The sequence below is a fragment of the Equus quagga genome, chromosome 8, assembly GCF_021613505.1.
Source record: "Equus quagga isolate Etosha38 chromosome 8, UCLA_HA_Equagga_1.0, whole genome shotgun sequence".
Lineage (NCBI taxonomy): Eukaryota > Metazoa > Chordata > Mammalia > Perissodactyla > Equidae > Equus > Equus quagga.
The window spans coordinates 104,353,311-104,368,623 of NC_060274.1; the positions used below are offsets into that span (position 1 = coordinate 104,353,311).

The window sequence follows — 15,313 nt, forward strand, 5'->3', positions numbered from 1 at the left end:
CTTTAGCAGCCATATTAATATCAAAGTTGATTTCAGAGCAAAGTATATCAGGGACAAAGGGGGTCATTTCATGATGATGGCCAATTCCTCAAGAAGACGTAACAACTGTAAATGTTTATGCACCTGATGAAGAGGTTTCAAATCACATCAAGCAGAACTGACAGAATTGCAAGGAGAAACAGACAAAATCGTAATTATAGTAGAAGAACTCAACAGCCCTCTCTCAATAACTGATAGAGCAATTAAAACATCAGTAAGGATAAAGATGACTTACCTAAACTATTGACCAACTTGATATAATTAACATTTGCTGAACACTCCACCCAAGAACAGTGGAAAACATATTTTCAAGTGCATGTGGAACACCAATTTAGACTATATTCTGCCCTATAAAACACTGCTCAATAAAAAGGATTCATATGTCCTCCAACAATAATGGAATTAAGTTAGAAATCAATAACAGAAAGACACCTGGAAAATTCCTAAATCTTTGGAAACTAAACTGCATGCTTTTGAAAAACCTGTGGGTCAAAGAAATGAAAAGGACTATTAGAAAGCAATTTAAATGAATGAAAATGAAAACACAACAGATCCAATATGTGGGATGCACTAAAGCAGTATTTAGGAGGAAATATATACCACTAAATACCTGTAATAGAATAGGAAAAAAGGTCTCAAATCAATTACCTCACTACTTACCACCTTAAGAAAAACTAGAAAAGAAAAACAAATTAAACATAAAGTAAGCAGAAGGAAATAATAAAGATCAGAGCAGAAATCAATAAAATAGAAAACAAGAAAAACAACAGAAATCAATTAAACTAAAACCTAGGGTTTTTTGGTTTTTTTGGAAATGCAGTAAAATTAATAAACCTCTCGCCAGACTGATCGGGGGAAAAAAATCACATGATGCCTGGGATTTACTCAAAAATAATACAGGAAAAAAAGTGGGTAGGGATATAAAGTAAACAAGATTGGCCATAAGTTGATACCCACAAAAGCTGGGTGATAGGTACATGTAGGTTCATTATGCTATTTTACTTTGCATAAGTTTAAAAGTTACCATAACAAAAATGTTTTTTTTTTTTAAAAAGCATGAGGTAAATCCATAAGTACCTCATATAAACTGCCCATAATATGATCGCTTTCAGGTAAAATGCAGACATCCATATACATATACACACATGCATAAAAAGGATGGGAAAGAGTCACATTAAACCATTAAGAAGAGCTTTCTATGGAGCATAATCGTATAGGGGGATGAGCCAGGTAAACGAGTATTTTAACTTTTAACTCTGTACAGTGCATTGTGTGTGTGTTTTAAACAATGAGTAAAATTAGGCACTGCTTTTGTATTTTAAAAAGTTTTCCTAAATGGCTAGTACACATGATAGGAAAATTATAAAACTACAAAAGGAAATAAGACAATTAGTAAATTAAAAAAACTTGCTTTCCAATGGGAAGCCTCAATGTGTCAATTCTTCCTAAATTAATCTATAAATCCAACACTATACCAAATTGAAGCAAATTTTTTTTGGTGGGGTTTACAGGTGGGAGGCAAAGTCTCAAAAAAATACTAAGCATAAGCACATAAAGATAGCCAAAAAATATTGAAAAAGCGAATAATGAGGGACTTAATTCTAATCAAACTGCATCATTATAGAGCTACACTAATTAAAAATTCTATATACTGGCAAAGAAATAAACAAATGAAATAAATAGAAGAGAATGCGGAAATGGATCTAAGTACCTCTGGTAATTTTCTAAATTATAATGGTAGTATTTTAAATAGGTGGGAGAAAATAAATTGCTCAATGATTGGCATTGGGACAACTAACCATTTGTAAAAATATAAAGCTGGATTTCTACCATACTCGTTTTCCAAAGTCACTTCCAGAAAGATCAAAGATAATATGTTCAAAATAAAACCATAAAAGTACTAGGAAAATGTGAGTGAATATTTTTGCAATTCTGAGCTAGGACAGTATTAAACAAAAACTTGATATAACAGAAAGATTATTACATTTAATTACACAAAAATTTAAAACCTATGCAATGACCAAAAACACCAAAAATATTTCTGTCAAAAGATAAACGACAAACTGCCAAAATATACTCTAATACGTAATTACCATCCCTCAAGAGTTCTTCAAGTCACCAAAAAAAACAAATAACACAATAGAAAAATGGTCTAAAGGCAAGAATAGGCAATTCACAGAAGAAATATAAATGATCAACAGACATGAAAAGATGTTTAACTTCACTCAAAACTAGAAACAATGAGATCTTTTTGGATCAGTGAAACTGTCAAAGAGAAAAACATTTTTAAATCCTAGTATTGAGAATACACAGAGTTTGATAAAAACTGTTTTGGAGGACAATTCAGCAGTATCTACTAATATTTTAATGCTCATGCCTTCTGACTTCATTTCTTACAATTTATTCTATAAAAATACTTGGAAAGGATACATAGAAATATGTATCTGAATGTTCATTATAGCACCATTTCTAAAGGCAAAAACCTAGAAAGTACAAATACCCACTACAACGGGTTGAACTGTCTCCTCCTAAAAGATACGGTGAAGTCCTAACCTCCGTATCTCTGAATGGGACCTTATTTGGAAAGAGGGTCTTTGCAGAAGTAACCAAGTAAGATGAGGTCATCAGAGCTGACACTAATCCAATGACTGGTGTCAGAAGAAGAGGAGAAAGATGAGTGCAGAACACCATGTGATTACATAGGTAGAGATTAGAGTCATAAATCTACAAACCAAGAAACATTAAGGATTACCAGCAAATGCCAGAAGCCAGGAGAGGCATGGGACTCCAGAAGGAACCAACCCTGCTGGACATTTGGATTTCAGACTTCTACCCTCCAAAAGTGTGAAAGAATAAATTTGTTTAAGCCACTCAGTTCATTACGGCAGCCCTGGGACACTAATGCACTCATCAACAGAGGTTAATAAGTTACGAGAAACTCATAAAATACAGGATGTGGTAATAAAAAGTATGCAATAGATATAAATGGATGTGGAAAGATACGAAAGATACATTAACGCAAGTGAAAAAGTTAAGTTGCAGAACAACATGTATAATACCCTTTTTCTGGTAAATTAAAGAGACCATCTTTCTCCTCCTTCAACTCCTCACTGAAATCCATCCTTCTGAAATACTGGCCAAGTCAAACACGGGCTATGCCCCTTCACTCTGTAATCTTGTCCTGCAGTGACGCCTCCATAGATCTAATTCCACTCCTAAGGCCTCAATAATCAACACTCTGCAAAGGTTCCAAGGGCTAGAGTCCTACAATTTCTACTACTTAGCCATTTTCATTAGGAGGTTCTGCTGTCATCTGGAATTCACACAGCCAACTAAATACTGCACATTTTTTCTTCACAATGCTTTCAGAATACAGCCTGGAATGGCAACTAGATTTCACCTACTGTAAGTTTGACTGATTGGTAGTGGATGCCTGTAGGGATATGCTTAGTATTTAGAGATCACTTCTGGACACAGGAGGAAAAAATGCTGTGAGTGATAGGTGGTGTCTGCCATGAGCACAAAGACCAAGGGTTTACTATCCCTCATAATCCTTTTTTTTTTTTGTTCCAGATGCTGCTATAATTCAGGTTCCTTAGCCAGGTCAGGTCTGCTGAGATTAAGAATACGAAAGTGTCTAGTAAACTTTAAAGCATTACTCAATTATTTGCATTATGAATAATAATTTCCAGTTTTCCCCATCTCTAGATCCTTCCTATCTCGACACTTCTTGAATCAAAAATCTTCCTGGCTCCCTAACTGCTTAGGGACTAACATTCAAACTCTAAGTCTGAGGTTCAAGGTCTTCCAAAAATCTGCCCTCAATTTACCCTTCAAACTTATCGTTTCACTATCACCTGAAGCAAATACCATTCTCAATTCTAGCCAAGCCAGTCTATTTAATATTTCCAAACATTCCATGCAAATTTTCTAGCCCAAACTTGCTCACACATTTCCCTATTCTTGAACTGAGCTGCTTCCTTGTTCCTAACATAAATTCTATAGACCATTTAAGGTCATGTCCAAGGCCCACAATGATGCATCAAACCCCACAATGATACATCTATCTCCCCTCTCTATTATTCAAATCTTTATTATAGTCTGGTTTATAAAACATATCTTTTTGTGCATGGTTTTCATCTTCCTCAGTGATTTAGTAAACAACTGAGGAGTAAGGACTAGATCTTCCTTACTCCTTCCATGTATTCCAAGATACTGGGAGGGTGTCATGTACTAAGTCCTTACTACTTGATCATGATGATATTTCAACAAAAACAAGGAAATCATTTGGGTTTCTGACCAGCTTTATGCATCGTATACAAATCAACTGGCTCCTTTACTATTATGAAATTTCCTAGGTATTTAAGTATCCTGTGGTATTTTTACAGCAACAAAAGCATTCCCCATATTAGAGGGAGTATTTCACTTAATTTTTATTTTGAGGGGCTAGCCCCAAGGCTTAATGGTTAAGTTCAGCACGCTCCACTTTAGCAGCCCAGGTTCATGGGTTCAGGTCCCAGGGGCAGACCTACACCATTTGTCAGCCATGCTGTGGCAGCAACCTTAATACAAAACAGAGGAAGACTGGTACAGATGTTAGCTGAGGGCTAATCTTCCACAAGCAAAGCAAAAAAAAAAAAAAAACCAGAGGACGATTGGCAACAGATGTTAGGTCAGGGTAAATCTTCCCCAGCAAAAACAAATTATTTTGGAACCAAAGGTATGATAAACAACTTCACCTCTATTTTAACACTTAAAAATACTAAATAGTTTTAGCTTCTCTAAATCTACTATAAAAGTTTAACTTGAAAATGAAACAAAAAAATTTCATTGTTCTAAAGTTGCTGTATATTTGGCTCATGATAATTTCGATCTCCTCATGCCATTTTTAACCTCATTTTATATTTCTGAATGTCTCCCATATTTCCTTCTCGTTTCAATTTATCTGGTCTTTATTGAGTACTCCTTTTACAGAGACACATTTCTATAGAAAATCTTCAGGTAAAATTAAAATTAAGTCAAAAAAAATCACTACAGCAAAGGAACCAAAGGGCTAAGTATACTGAAGAACAATTAAAGTAAATTAACAGATACAGAAGTTGAAATATGAAGTTACTACAAATCTTTCATTTGATTCTGTTTTCTAAACGGGGCTTTTCTAGTTTTGCCTCTTCAACATTACTCTACACCCAATTATTTAATCTCTTTAAAAAGAGTCACAATTCCTCTACAACATATGAACTCCAAAGTGAAATTGCTTTCTAATTAATTTCACTCTTTCATATTGATATTACAGCAGTGTAATCCTTTACTTACAAGAATCCTGATATAGATAAAATAAATAAAAACAGTATTTTTGTTACATTACATTTATTAATACACCTACATATGCCAAACATCTTCTACTAATCACTAAACAATACTTAATACAGTCGGCCCTCCATATCTACGGGTCCCAGTATCTTCAGCTTCCCCAACCACAGATTGAACCAACGATGGATCCAAAGGGCTATGATGGCTGGACCTGCACTGACAATGTACAGACTTTTTTTTCTACTCATTATTCCCTAAACAATACAGTATAGCAACTAATTACACAGCTTTTACATTGTATTTGGTATTAGAGGTAATCTAGAGATGATTTAAAGTATATGTACATGTAGGAGGAAGTATACGTGGGAGGATATATCTAAGTTACATGCAAATACTATGCCATCTTATATAATGGACTTGAGGATCTGAGAGTTTAGTATCCAAGGGGGTCCTGGAACCAATCACCCACAGATACCAAGGGACGACTATACTCAAACAAACTAGATTGCTCTGTCGTATACCAGTAAGAATTATACTTGCAGTTAATAATACATATCATATTACTGTGGACAAGAATGTATGAACTTGTGTTGCTTCCAGAACCTTTATAGTGAAAGTGAACTCTATTAATAATGCTGAGTTCTTATATATTGGATCAAAGCTATGATTCTTAGACAAAATAACTTATAATGAAGCTCCACTCTTTCAAACCTCAACTTGAAATGAGTCTCTAAAGTAACCAAGTCAGTTCACTATAACTATTGAGTCTAACACAAACTAAAAACATGAAAAACCTTTTTTAACCTTAAATAATAAGCAATAAAATGTAACACCAAACTACCATATCACTAATACAATTTCATGTAAGAAATAAGGTTCTAGATGGAATTGGTTAAAAGAGAAACTCTTAAAAATATACCATCTTAATTAAAAGGCACCATACTCATAATAAGTCAAAAATTCCTGGTAATTACAAGGAATAATTAATAACAGTAACTCAAAATTAGTTAGGAGCTGGTAATTCTATTACTAATGCCTTTTAATTCTGTTCATTCTGGTCTTTTTAAAGTGAAATGCCTATTAAGTTGTGATGCTTAGAAAAAGGTGAGTTAGGAATGGGCATTTGCAATGAACTCATTTGAGATTCCCTACCTTTCACTTAGATATATACTGTCTTTGTCTCTACTGCACAAAACACACAAAAAACAAAATACGCTAGGGTTAGCAGAAATGCTGTTCTTTCACTGCTACAGAGTCCCTGGCATCTATAATATTTAAAGCGATAGGATGTTAAAGGAAAGAAGGACCATGGCGATTATCTTGTCTAATCTCTCATTTTCAGATTAGGAAAGTGAGATTCAGGAAGGCAGAGATTCTTCTGCACATTCACTGTTAATTAGTGGCACAGCATGGACTAAAACCCAGGGACTCCTAACTCTTATTCCAGTATCCCTTTTTTCCTCTTCAGTCAGCAGCCAGGGGGGCTAAGGCTGCCCAGAAACTCCCCAGAGAGACTTGTTCCAGCTGCTGCTTAACTCTTAACTCTTAATTTGCATATTCCATAATTAACTGACTTTAAACAAAACTACTAAGAATTTACCCAAGTCAAAAGAAATACAATATAGAGTTCAAAATTTTACTTTAAACCTCCCTGCCAGCAACAGGAAATCGAGACCAAGTAGTGAATTAATGACAACATTCTTTCACATGCTTCTCCAAACTCCTGAACGCTTTTATTAAGTGTCAGGCAGTCTAAGTGCTTTATATACAACACTGCATTATTCTTAACCACGTCCATTTTACAAATCTAGACACGAAGGCTCATACTGGTTAAGAAATCTGCCTATATTACAGAGCTAAGAATAACAAGAAACAGGATTTATAACCCAGATCTGCTGGATTTTTCTAAATCTCCTCCTGTGTTTACAATCCACTCTATATGACACACAGTTTTGTACTCACCTTTTTCCTCTATACTAGACAAGGTTGGCTTCTCATCTCTGCATATTCCAAATCCCATGAATTTTAACCTTTTTTCTCCTTCCACATTACTCAAGGTGAAATACATTTTCAGCCCTAACTTCCCACTAGTACTACCTTAATTCAGGCCTTCATCAAGACAAGCATCCCTGGGGCTGGCCCCATGGCCGAGTGGTTAAGTTCGCGTGCTTGGCTCCGCTGCAGGCGGCCCAGTGTTTCCTTGGTTCGAATCCTGGGCGTGGACACAGCACTGCTCATCAAACCACACTGAGGCAGCGTCCCACATGCCACAACTAGAAGAATATACAACTATGTACCGGGGGTCTTTGGGGAGAAAAAGGAAAAAATAAAATCTTGGGGGGGGGAAAAAAAAGACAAGGATTCCTCCAGACACCTCTCTCTCTAAACCTATTTAAGAATTTAGAACAGAAACAAAGTAACTGTTGGATAGCTACTTCTACCACCTATACTGTATTAGTTCAGCAACAGAATTAAACCTCTTTGTTCTCCTAAGTCCAGATACCATCTGCATTAGAAACTGAAGGTTTTAACAACCTGATGAAGCAATGAGAAATGCTGAATGAGCTCCTAAGTAAGAAACAAGTTAGCAATTATAATTACTCAATCAGTAAGTATTCAGTATCTGTATGCTAGATGTTACAAGAAGTATACAGAAGACTACCCGAAGACTACGCAGGCATAAAGTCTACTTTTCCAGAATTATATGCAAGGTAATAAAACAAACAAGAAAACTAAATAATTTAGGAAAGTTAAAAAAGTGCTAAGGAATTAAAGGAAACAAAGATTAAAGTTGGTTAATAAAAATGGCTTCTTAAGTATCACTAAATCTTGAAGCAAACCAGGTGAGAGTGGCAGGGAAAGGTCAACCACATTACTAACCCCAATCCATTTGGACCAGAGATAGCTGTAGAGGCGTAGTATAAATCTTTACTTTTCCCAACCCTTAATTTCTTACTTATTCAGGACTACATATATTAAATTCTACTTGGCAAGATGGCACATACTTCTTATGGAAAATAAGTTAAATCACACTACACGAAAAGCAATGGAACTACAAAACAAGACCTGATAATCTTGTTTTTAACCCTTAACTGTTCTAAGAAAATACTACATCAGAACTATTGCATCAGAATTATTTACCTTATGCAAAAGTATAGAACATACATTTATAATATATTACATATAACTTTAAATGAAACCTCAACTTTCACAAAATCTATCTTTAAAAACTGTGGCAAAGAGCCAGCCGGAGGGCATAGCTGTTAAATTCAGGTGCTCTGCTTCGGCGGCCTGTGGTTTCCTGGTTCCGATTCCGGGTGTGGATCCATGCAACCGCTTATCAAGGTATGCTTTGACAGGCATTCCATATATAAAGTAGAGGAGGATGGGCACGGATGTTAGCTCAGGGCCAATCTTCCTCAGCAAAAAGAAGAGGATTGGCGGCAGATGTTTGCTTGGGTCTAATCTCCCTCAAAAGAAAAAAAACCTGTGGCAAAACAACAGATTTACTGAAGATTCACTTCCTCCATGAAACCAATCACCAACCTAGAGAATCATTAACATCTGGGCATATTTCCACCTAGTGAGAGGTGTATGTTTCTGCATATTTTTTCTACTAGTGGTTATAACTGCCTTTAGTCCATTCCCTTCCCGCACCCCTCATCTCAAAGGGGGATGAACTCCTACTAGAGTCTTTGTAAACTGTCCTTGAATTCTCCCCAGCACTGCCTTAATTCAGGCCCTCATCAAATTTCACGTGGACTACTGTAAACACCCATCTGATCTCCTTTGTCTCCACTCTCACAATCCTCAATCCACCTCCTATTGTGCCGCCTTCTTTTCAAACTTTCTAAAACTCAAATCTGATCTGTGGTTCCCCACTAATAAGCACCATACTTCCTCAACTATATCTCTCTCTGACATCTATGAAATGCACACTGATATATAAGGAGTTAGAGAAATGCTGTACTAACTTGTTTTAACTTAATTTAACTCAAAATACAGACCAAAGATTGAAGGAAAACCTGTTATTTCCCATGTGCTTCAGGATTACCTATCAGAAAACAATGGGCTCCAGCAGTGGTTCTCAAACTCTGATATACCATACAGTCTTCTGTTAAGCTTGCTAAAAATAGAAATGCCCAAGTTCCACCTTAGACCCACTGAATTTGAATTATTAGCTCAGAATTTGGTCTAGCCATATGCGTTTCTAATAATCTCCACAATGATTCCAAAGCATACCTAAATTTCAGAAGCCAAGCAGAAACCCTCCTTGCTCCATAACATACTACTAGCAGTCCCCTGACTTTTCAAGCTGTTTCATCCCTCTCATCAACCTGGGGAGTACCTACTAATCTTAAGTAGTCAGGTATCACCCATTCAAAAACCTTTTACTCATCCTCTCTTTTGATCCCCTAAACCTTTTTAAAAATAATAGCATCCGTACATTTACATACAGTCCTTCTAATTCACACACCCACCCCATGAAATAGTATGCCTATTTTAGAGATGAGAAAACCAATTCTAGGACAGGGAGCTTAAGAAACTTCTCCAAAGTGACCATATGAGTTTGAACCCTGGTCTGCTGACTACAAACCCAAGACATTTTCCATTGTGAATGCAGCCTCTTATACATCACTCTGAAGTACTGACTTCATCAGTTGACACATTTGTTTTCCTTTTTAGACACAACAAGCTCCCTGAAGGTGGGCATCAACCCTGATTTTGACCTCAACATTTCGTTGCTCAATACATATTTGCTGAGCGAAAGAAGGAATGAAACTCCTCAAGAACTGGGACTATAACTACTCCTGTCTCATTTCTGGAATCTTAGATAGGGTTCTGAACACATTTCTTGCTTAACAAATTTGATCTGACCTGTAAACCTTATTGCTGGGGTTTTTTTTAATGCGACAATGTATTTCAGTATTGCTTTAAACTACAAAAAAGTGCATAGTCAGCAAAGGGAAAAAAAAGATTGTTTCAAAAAATTAAAATATCATTCTTACTTTACCGTCTAATAACTGGAGACTTCAAATATTAAAGTTAATCTTTGCAACAATTTCAAACCACAAGAGCAGGTAACTATAACAGTGTGGTTTTAAATGACAGAAATACAAAAGGTAAAGTTGATTAATAATAGATTACATAAAGAAATTGAGCACTGAATACTGATGGCTTATTGGGCAATTCACTTATGCTAAGCACTAAGTGGCACTATCTTTCTCTATCACAGTATTCTCCCACATGTCATTTTTTGAAACCAGTAAACATTACAGGTAAGCACAGAGCAATTAGTCAGTATACTTGTGTATAAATGCAATGTCCTTTCTGCCTAAAGTTACTGTGTCTGGTATGTAAAACATAGAACTACTTCATTTCTGACACAGATTACACAGCAAATGTAATAAACCACCAAAAATATTAACTTTTTTTCATTTGCAGATAATGTAGCATTCAAAGTGCTGGAGATTATCCTAAATTGAAAATATGAAAAAATTAGTGCTTCTTTAAAAATCTTACACTTTAATTACATTAGTTTTTGGTGAATAAAAGAAGTGATTATTCCTTCAACATCACTTTTAGAAATAAGTCAATAACAAGCAAGAAAAAAACCCTTGTAAAACAACGTGCCGCAGTGAAAAGTACAAAGAACTAGGCATGGGGAGTCCTGGTTTTCTAGTTCTGGTTACATTACTAAATTGCTGTGTGACTTAGGGCTCACTGGTTCAGTTTTCTCATTTGTTTAAAAAAGGGGGGAGGGGAGGCTCGATTATCTTTAAAGTTGTAGGTCTGTTTTCTGAAATATGAAACACATCTGAATTGAATGTAATGATCTCCAAATGGATGGCACAGGATACAAAGGGTAGACGCCTACAAAGTTAACAATTAATCCGATAACCTCCAGAAATAGTCTAATCCGAACTTCTTGAACAAGCAGGTGTAGTCTGGTTTAACATATTTAACACCACTGAGAAAAGTTGTAAAAGGGACTGTGCTGTTGACATTTCCGTAGGTGTTTTCTGGGTTCTAATGGCACATACTCTGCACGGGCTAACAGGCAAAGAGGGCAGAAAGGAACCCAAACAGCGTTTCAAGAAAATCAACGACAGTTCAACCCAGCCACCGCAGTGAGATGCAGCCTGACAAGGCCTGCACCGCCGAGCTGAACCTCCCCACCCCCAGAAGTGCCAGCAGCCAATGTAATGAATGCTTCCGTCAACACCACACATTCCCCTTCCCACAGATCTGCTCGCTCCCAACCGGCCATCTGGGGTTGGAACAGGCCGCCCAGCACCAACCTAAGAACCATTCTCGGGCCCCAAAAGGCCAAGAACTACTAGAGATTGAGGTTCCTCTGCGCACCGTCGCGGGGAGAGCAGCACCTCCCACCAGTGCAAAAAAAAAAAAAAAAAAAAAAAATCGGTGGGGAGGAGAGTAGAAACCAGGCCTGGGCGAGCCTGCTGGAGAAATAAACCCTGTGCTCTACAATGGGGAGCGGTAGCATTTCCTGCCCTCGTTCTGAACCGATGCACTCGACTTCACGCCCTCCTGAGATCCTAAAGGACGATTAAAAGCCACCTTAGGGTCCACTTCATTCATATTTGGGCTTCCTTCCCGACAGACCCACTCCTGAAACCTCTGGCATTGTGAAGGAAGGTAGCCCCAGATCGAGAGGCAGGAGGCGAAGCGAGGCCCCGGGTCATAAGATCACGCAGTTCGGGCAAGAAGATCCCGTTGTGGCCTGAGAGTAAAGTTTGAAGCAGCTGCAAGGGCGCGGACCCGGGCCCGGCCAGGCAGGACTCGGGGACAGGCCTGCGGAGGTGACACTTCCCTGCTCCGGGGCAGCTCGGCCCGCACGGCTCGCACCCGGAGCGCGGGGCCAGAGCGCCGCGGCAGCGGGCGGCCTGGGCGGCAGCCAGCCCGGGGACGCGCCGCTCCCGCCTCCTTCCCCGCTCCCACTTCCCGGCCCCCCGGCCCGCGCCCGTGAGGGAACGGCGGGGGCGGCGACGCGGGGCTCGGCCACTGACCACACATTTCTTGCCGAGGAAGGTGAAGAGAGACTCGTTCTCCTGCGGGGTGAGCAGCAGGGACCCCACGTTGGTGACCCTCCGCGGCGGCGGCGGCTGCTGCTGGCCGGAGCTCATGGTTTCGCCGGCGGGGCTGGGAGTCCAGGGCCGTCTCCTCCGGCGAGGAGGCGAGCGTTCGTCCCCTCTCTCGGTGACAGGGGCGGGAGGAGGGCAGTCACAGGCGCAGCATCTCGTAGCTCCTCCGGCGCGGGGAGAGGGCGGCCACGAGCAGGGGGAGCCGACGGCAGGCCGCGCGGAGAAAGGGAAACTCCCCGCTCCCGCCCGGCTAGGCTCTAGCCCGATGGCCGTTGTCCTCGTACTCCGGCGACTGCGCTAAACTCCCAACTCCTCCTCCAACCCTCCTTCGGCGGCGGCGGCGGCGGCCGCACAATCCAACATGGCAGCGGGGGCGGGCGAGACCACAGGACGCAGGACGCGGGGGAGCGCGCCGGAAGCGCGCGGCTGCGGGCCGGGCCCCGGAGGAACCCCCCCGCCCGCCGCGGTCGCCTCGCCGCGCCGGCCCGAGGCCCCGCCCCCTTCCGGTCGCGGGCTGCGCGGTGGGACGCGACGGTGTGGTTCCGGCTGACGGCCCCGGCCTCCGGACTCGTCCCTTGGGCGCTCGGGCACGGCCACAGTTGCCTGGAGAGAAGAGGATGCTCGTCGCCTCTGGTGCAGACGTACACCTTTATGAAGCGTCGGTGCGCACCCAGGCCCCCTCCCCGGAATGGCTCTTATTTCTGGGGCGCGGAAGCCGGATGTTCACACCGCATTTCAAAAACGTCTGGAATCTGCAGACGGAAAGCTGGGGAGACGTGACGCGCGCGCCGGGCTCCTCGCCGGTTTTGGTTAGAGCCGCAGGTGCTTGGCGTTTCTCAAACTTTGTCCAAACTTCAACTGTGGTTTTGGAGGAACAGACAGGCCTCTCCCAGTATTGTGAAAGAGAGATCTTGGTGATGGATGTTACAAAAGGCAAACGCACTTAGAAAAGATTCCTACCTCCCGCCTGGGGTGTCAAGTGGGGTAAATCTATTTGTAACATTTAAGTTCAAGCTCTTTGCTCCTAAGGGCCCTGAACACATTTTTTTGCTCTGTCTTGTGAATTGGAAAATATTCTGTTTTTTTCCCTTTCTCGTCTTCTTCTTTCTCAATCCCGAAAGCCCTTGTTTACTTTTTATCCAAAATGAATGTGCCCATTTTGGCATGTCACACGGGAAAATACGTTATGTGCGTTAATCCTTTGAAGTAAATCTCAGGAATTCTTTTTTTTTTTAAATTTGGATGCCTCAGAATATTGGCAGTTACCCGAAATAACCCCCTTTGTTCAGTGTATTGAATACTAAACAACTGTTGTGAAACGGAGTTTGCAGTATGGAGTAAAGTTTCTCCACTTTAAACAAATTAGCATTTATTGCATAAACTTTACCACCATGTTTGCTAATTATTCCGTTTCAATAAACAAAAAAGTTACCATATATTAAACTTAAGACATCCGTTCTATGCCAAATAAAATTTGGCGATACTATTTGATTTTAATATCTCTGATAGCTTCCAATAGAAATCACTGATAGGTTCTCAGTACTAAACCGATTGATAAACTATTATCGATGCACTTTGAAAATATTACAAAAATTTAAAATTAAAACTCCCCTCAATGAAATTAGCTAAGTAGGCGTAAATCTACAAGGGAAAATGAGATCCTGTCCACGTAAAATATGGATATTTCAAAATTAAACTTTTTGATAATGTTAGGGGAAAAAGTGATTTAGAAAAAACTGGTGGACTTTTTATAAAATAATTCGGTTTAGAAAGGCAATAGTAGAAATGTAAACTTGGAGTTGGGTCTGATTTATGAAGCTAACAAAATAAACCTGGAAGCTAAATCAGTGTCTTTTGTCTCAAAAGTGAGGTTCCTATGAATTAAAACCACAGTGACAGTGGAAAGCATTGCAAATTCTTGAGAAATGATAAAAATAAGAGCCCTGATACCTTCAAACTTGTGAATTAGGATAGTAACGAGAACAGATTTCAGATAGGCCTAAGTTGGAGTTCTTGTTCTTCCACTTACAATCTTACACGCTTTGGAATCTCAGTTTTCTCATGCATGAAATGAAAATAATTTCTATTTAATGTGTATTATAAATAGTGATAATTACACCTACTTTAAAGTAAAATTTACCAAGATAGCATATGTAAAGTACCTGATACATATTGGTTACTCAAATGTTACTTGTCTGTCGTTGCCCATTGTTGCCTATGGTCTGCTCTGCCTTCGAGCTAAGGAGTCAACAATTGACTTGAGATGTGTATTTTTACCTTTCTTCAATGTAAGCCTGATACTTCGAAACAGTCCTTCATATTTAGAACTCTATGTAATTCTCCATGTATATAATCGTGAATTTGGGCATCATTTCTTTGTTAACAGAATTTCTAATTAGGCTATATGTTATGTCACATTGGCTGTGTATGCCCCAGCATACCAAATAACAAAATTTTTTAAAATCTAGAGAGAATCATATTAGTTTCTAATTAATAAAAACTGAAAGATAGCAACTTTTTGCTAGAATGACAGCTTGTAAAACTTGTAGTCCACGCAGCTACTTTCAAGATGGTAGAGAGAGAGATGTGGAAGAGGGCCATGAAGAAAAGAAGCTGGGCGGCGGGGGGGGGGGGGGGGGGGGGGTAGGTGAATGGGCAATAGCTGTAAGCCAAAGAATCTATCCCACGCTGAGGTATGTTGGGTTCCAATCAATTCACAACCCTTATTATCCTAGACTATTGTTTTAACTGCTTTTTTTTTTTCTTTCAGGAAAATTTTAATGTTGTAATCTGTTTCTAAGTGCAATTTTCTATTTGCCATTGTTCTTTTTTCTTTGGAAATGAAGATTATAAAT

At 39.4% G+C, this 15,313-nt stretch overlaps 1 protein-coding gene across 1 annotated transcript in view; it reads right to left on the bottom strand.

Moving 5' to 3' along the window:
• Nucleotides 1-12,849, bottom strand: part of WASL (WASP like actin nucleation promoting factor) — an 88,781-nt gene extending 75,932 nt beyond the window's left edge. The window contains exon 1 of the mRNA XM_046669356.1: nucleotides 12,384-12,849. Within this exon, the coding sequence (XP_046525312.1) occupies nucleotides 12,384-12,500 (117 nt within the window). The 5' untranslated portion in view covers nucleotides 12,501-12,849. The remainder of the gene's footprint in view (nucleotides 1-12,383) is intronic.
• Between the last annotated feature and the right edge of the window lie 2,464 nt (nucleotides 12,850-15,313).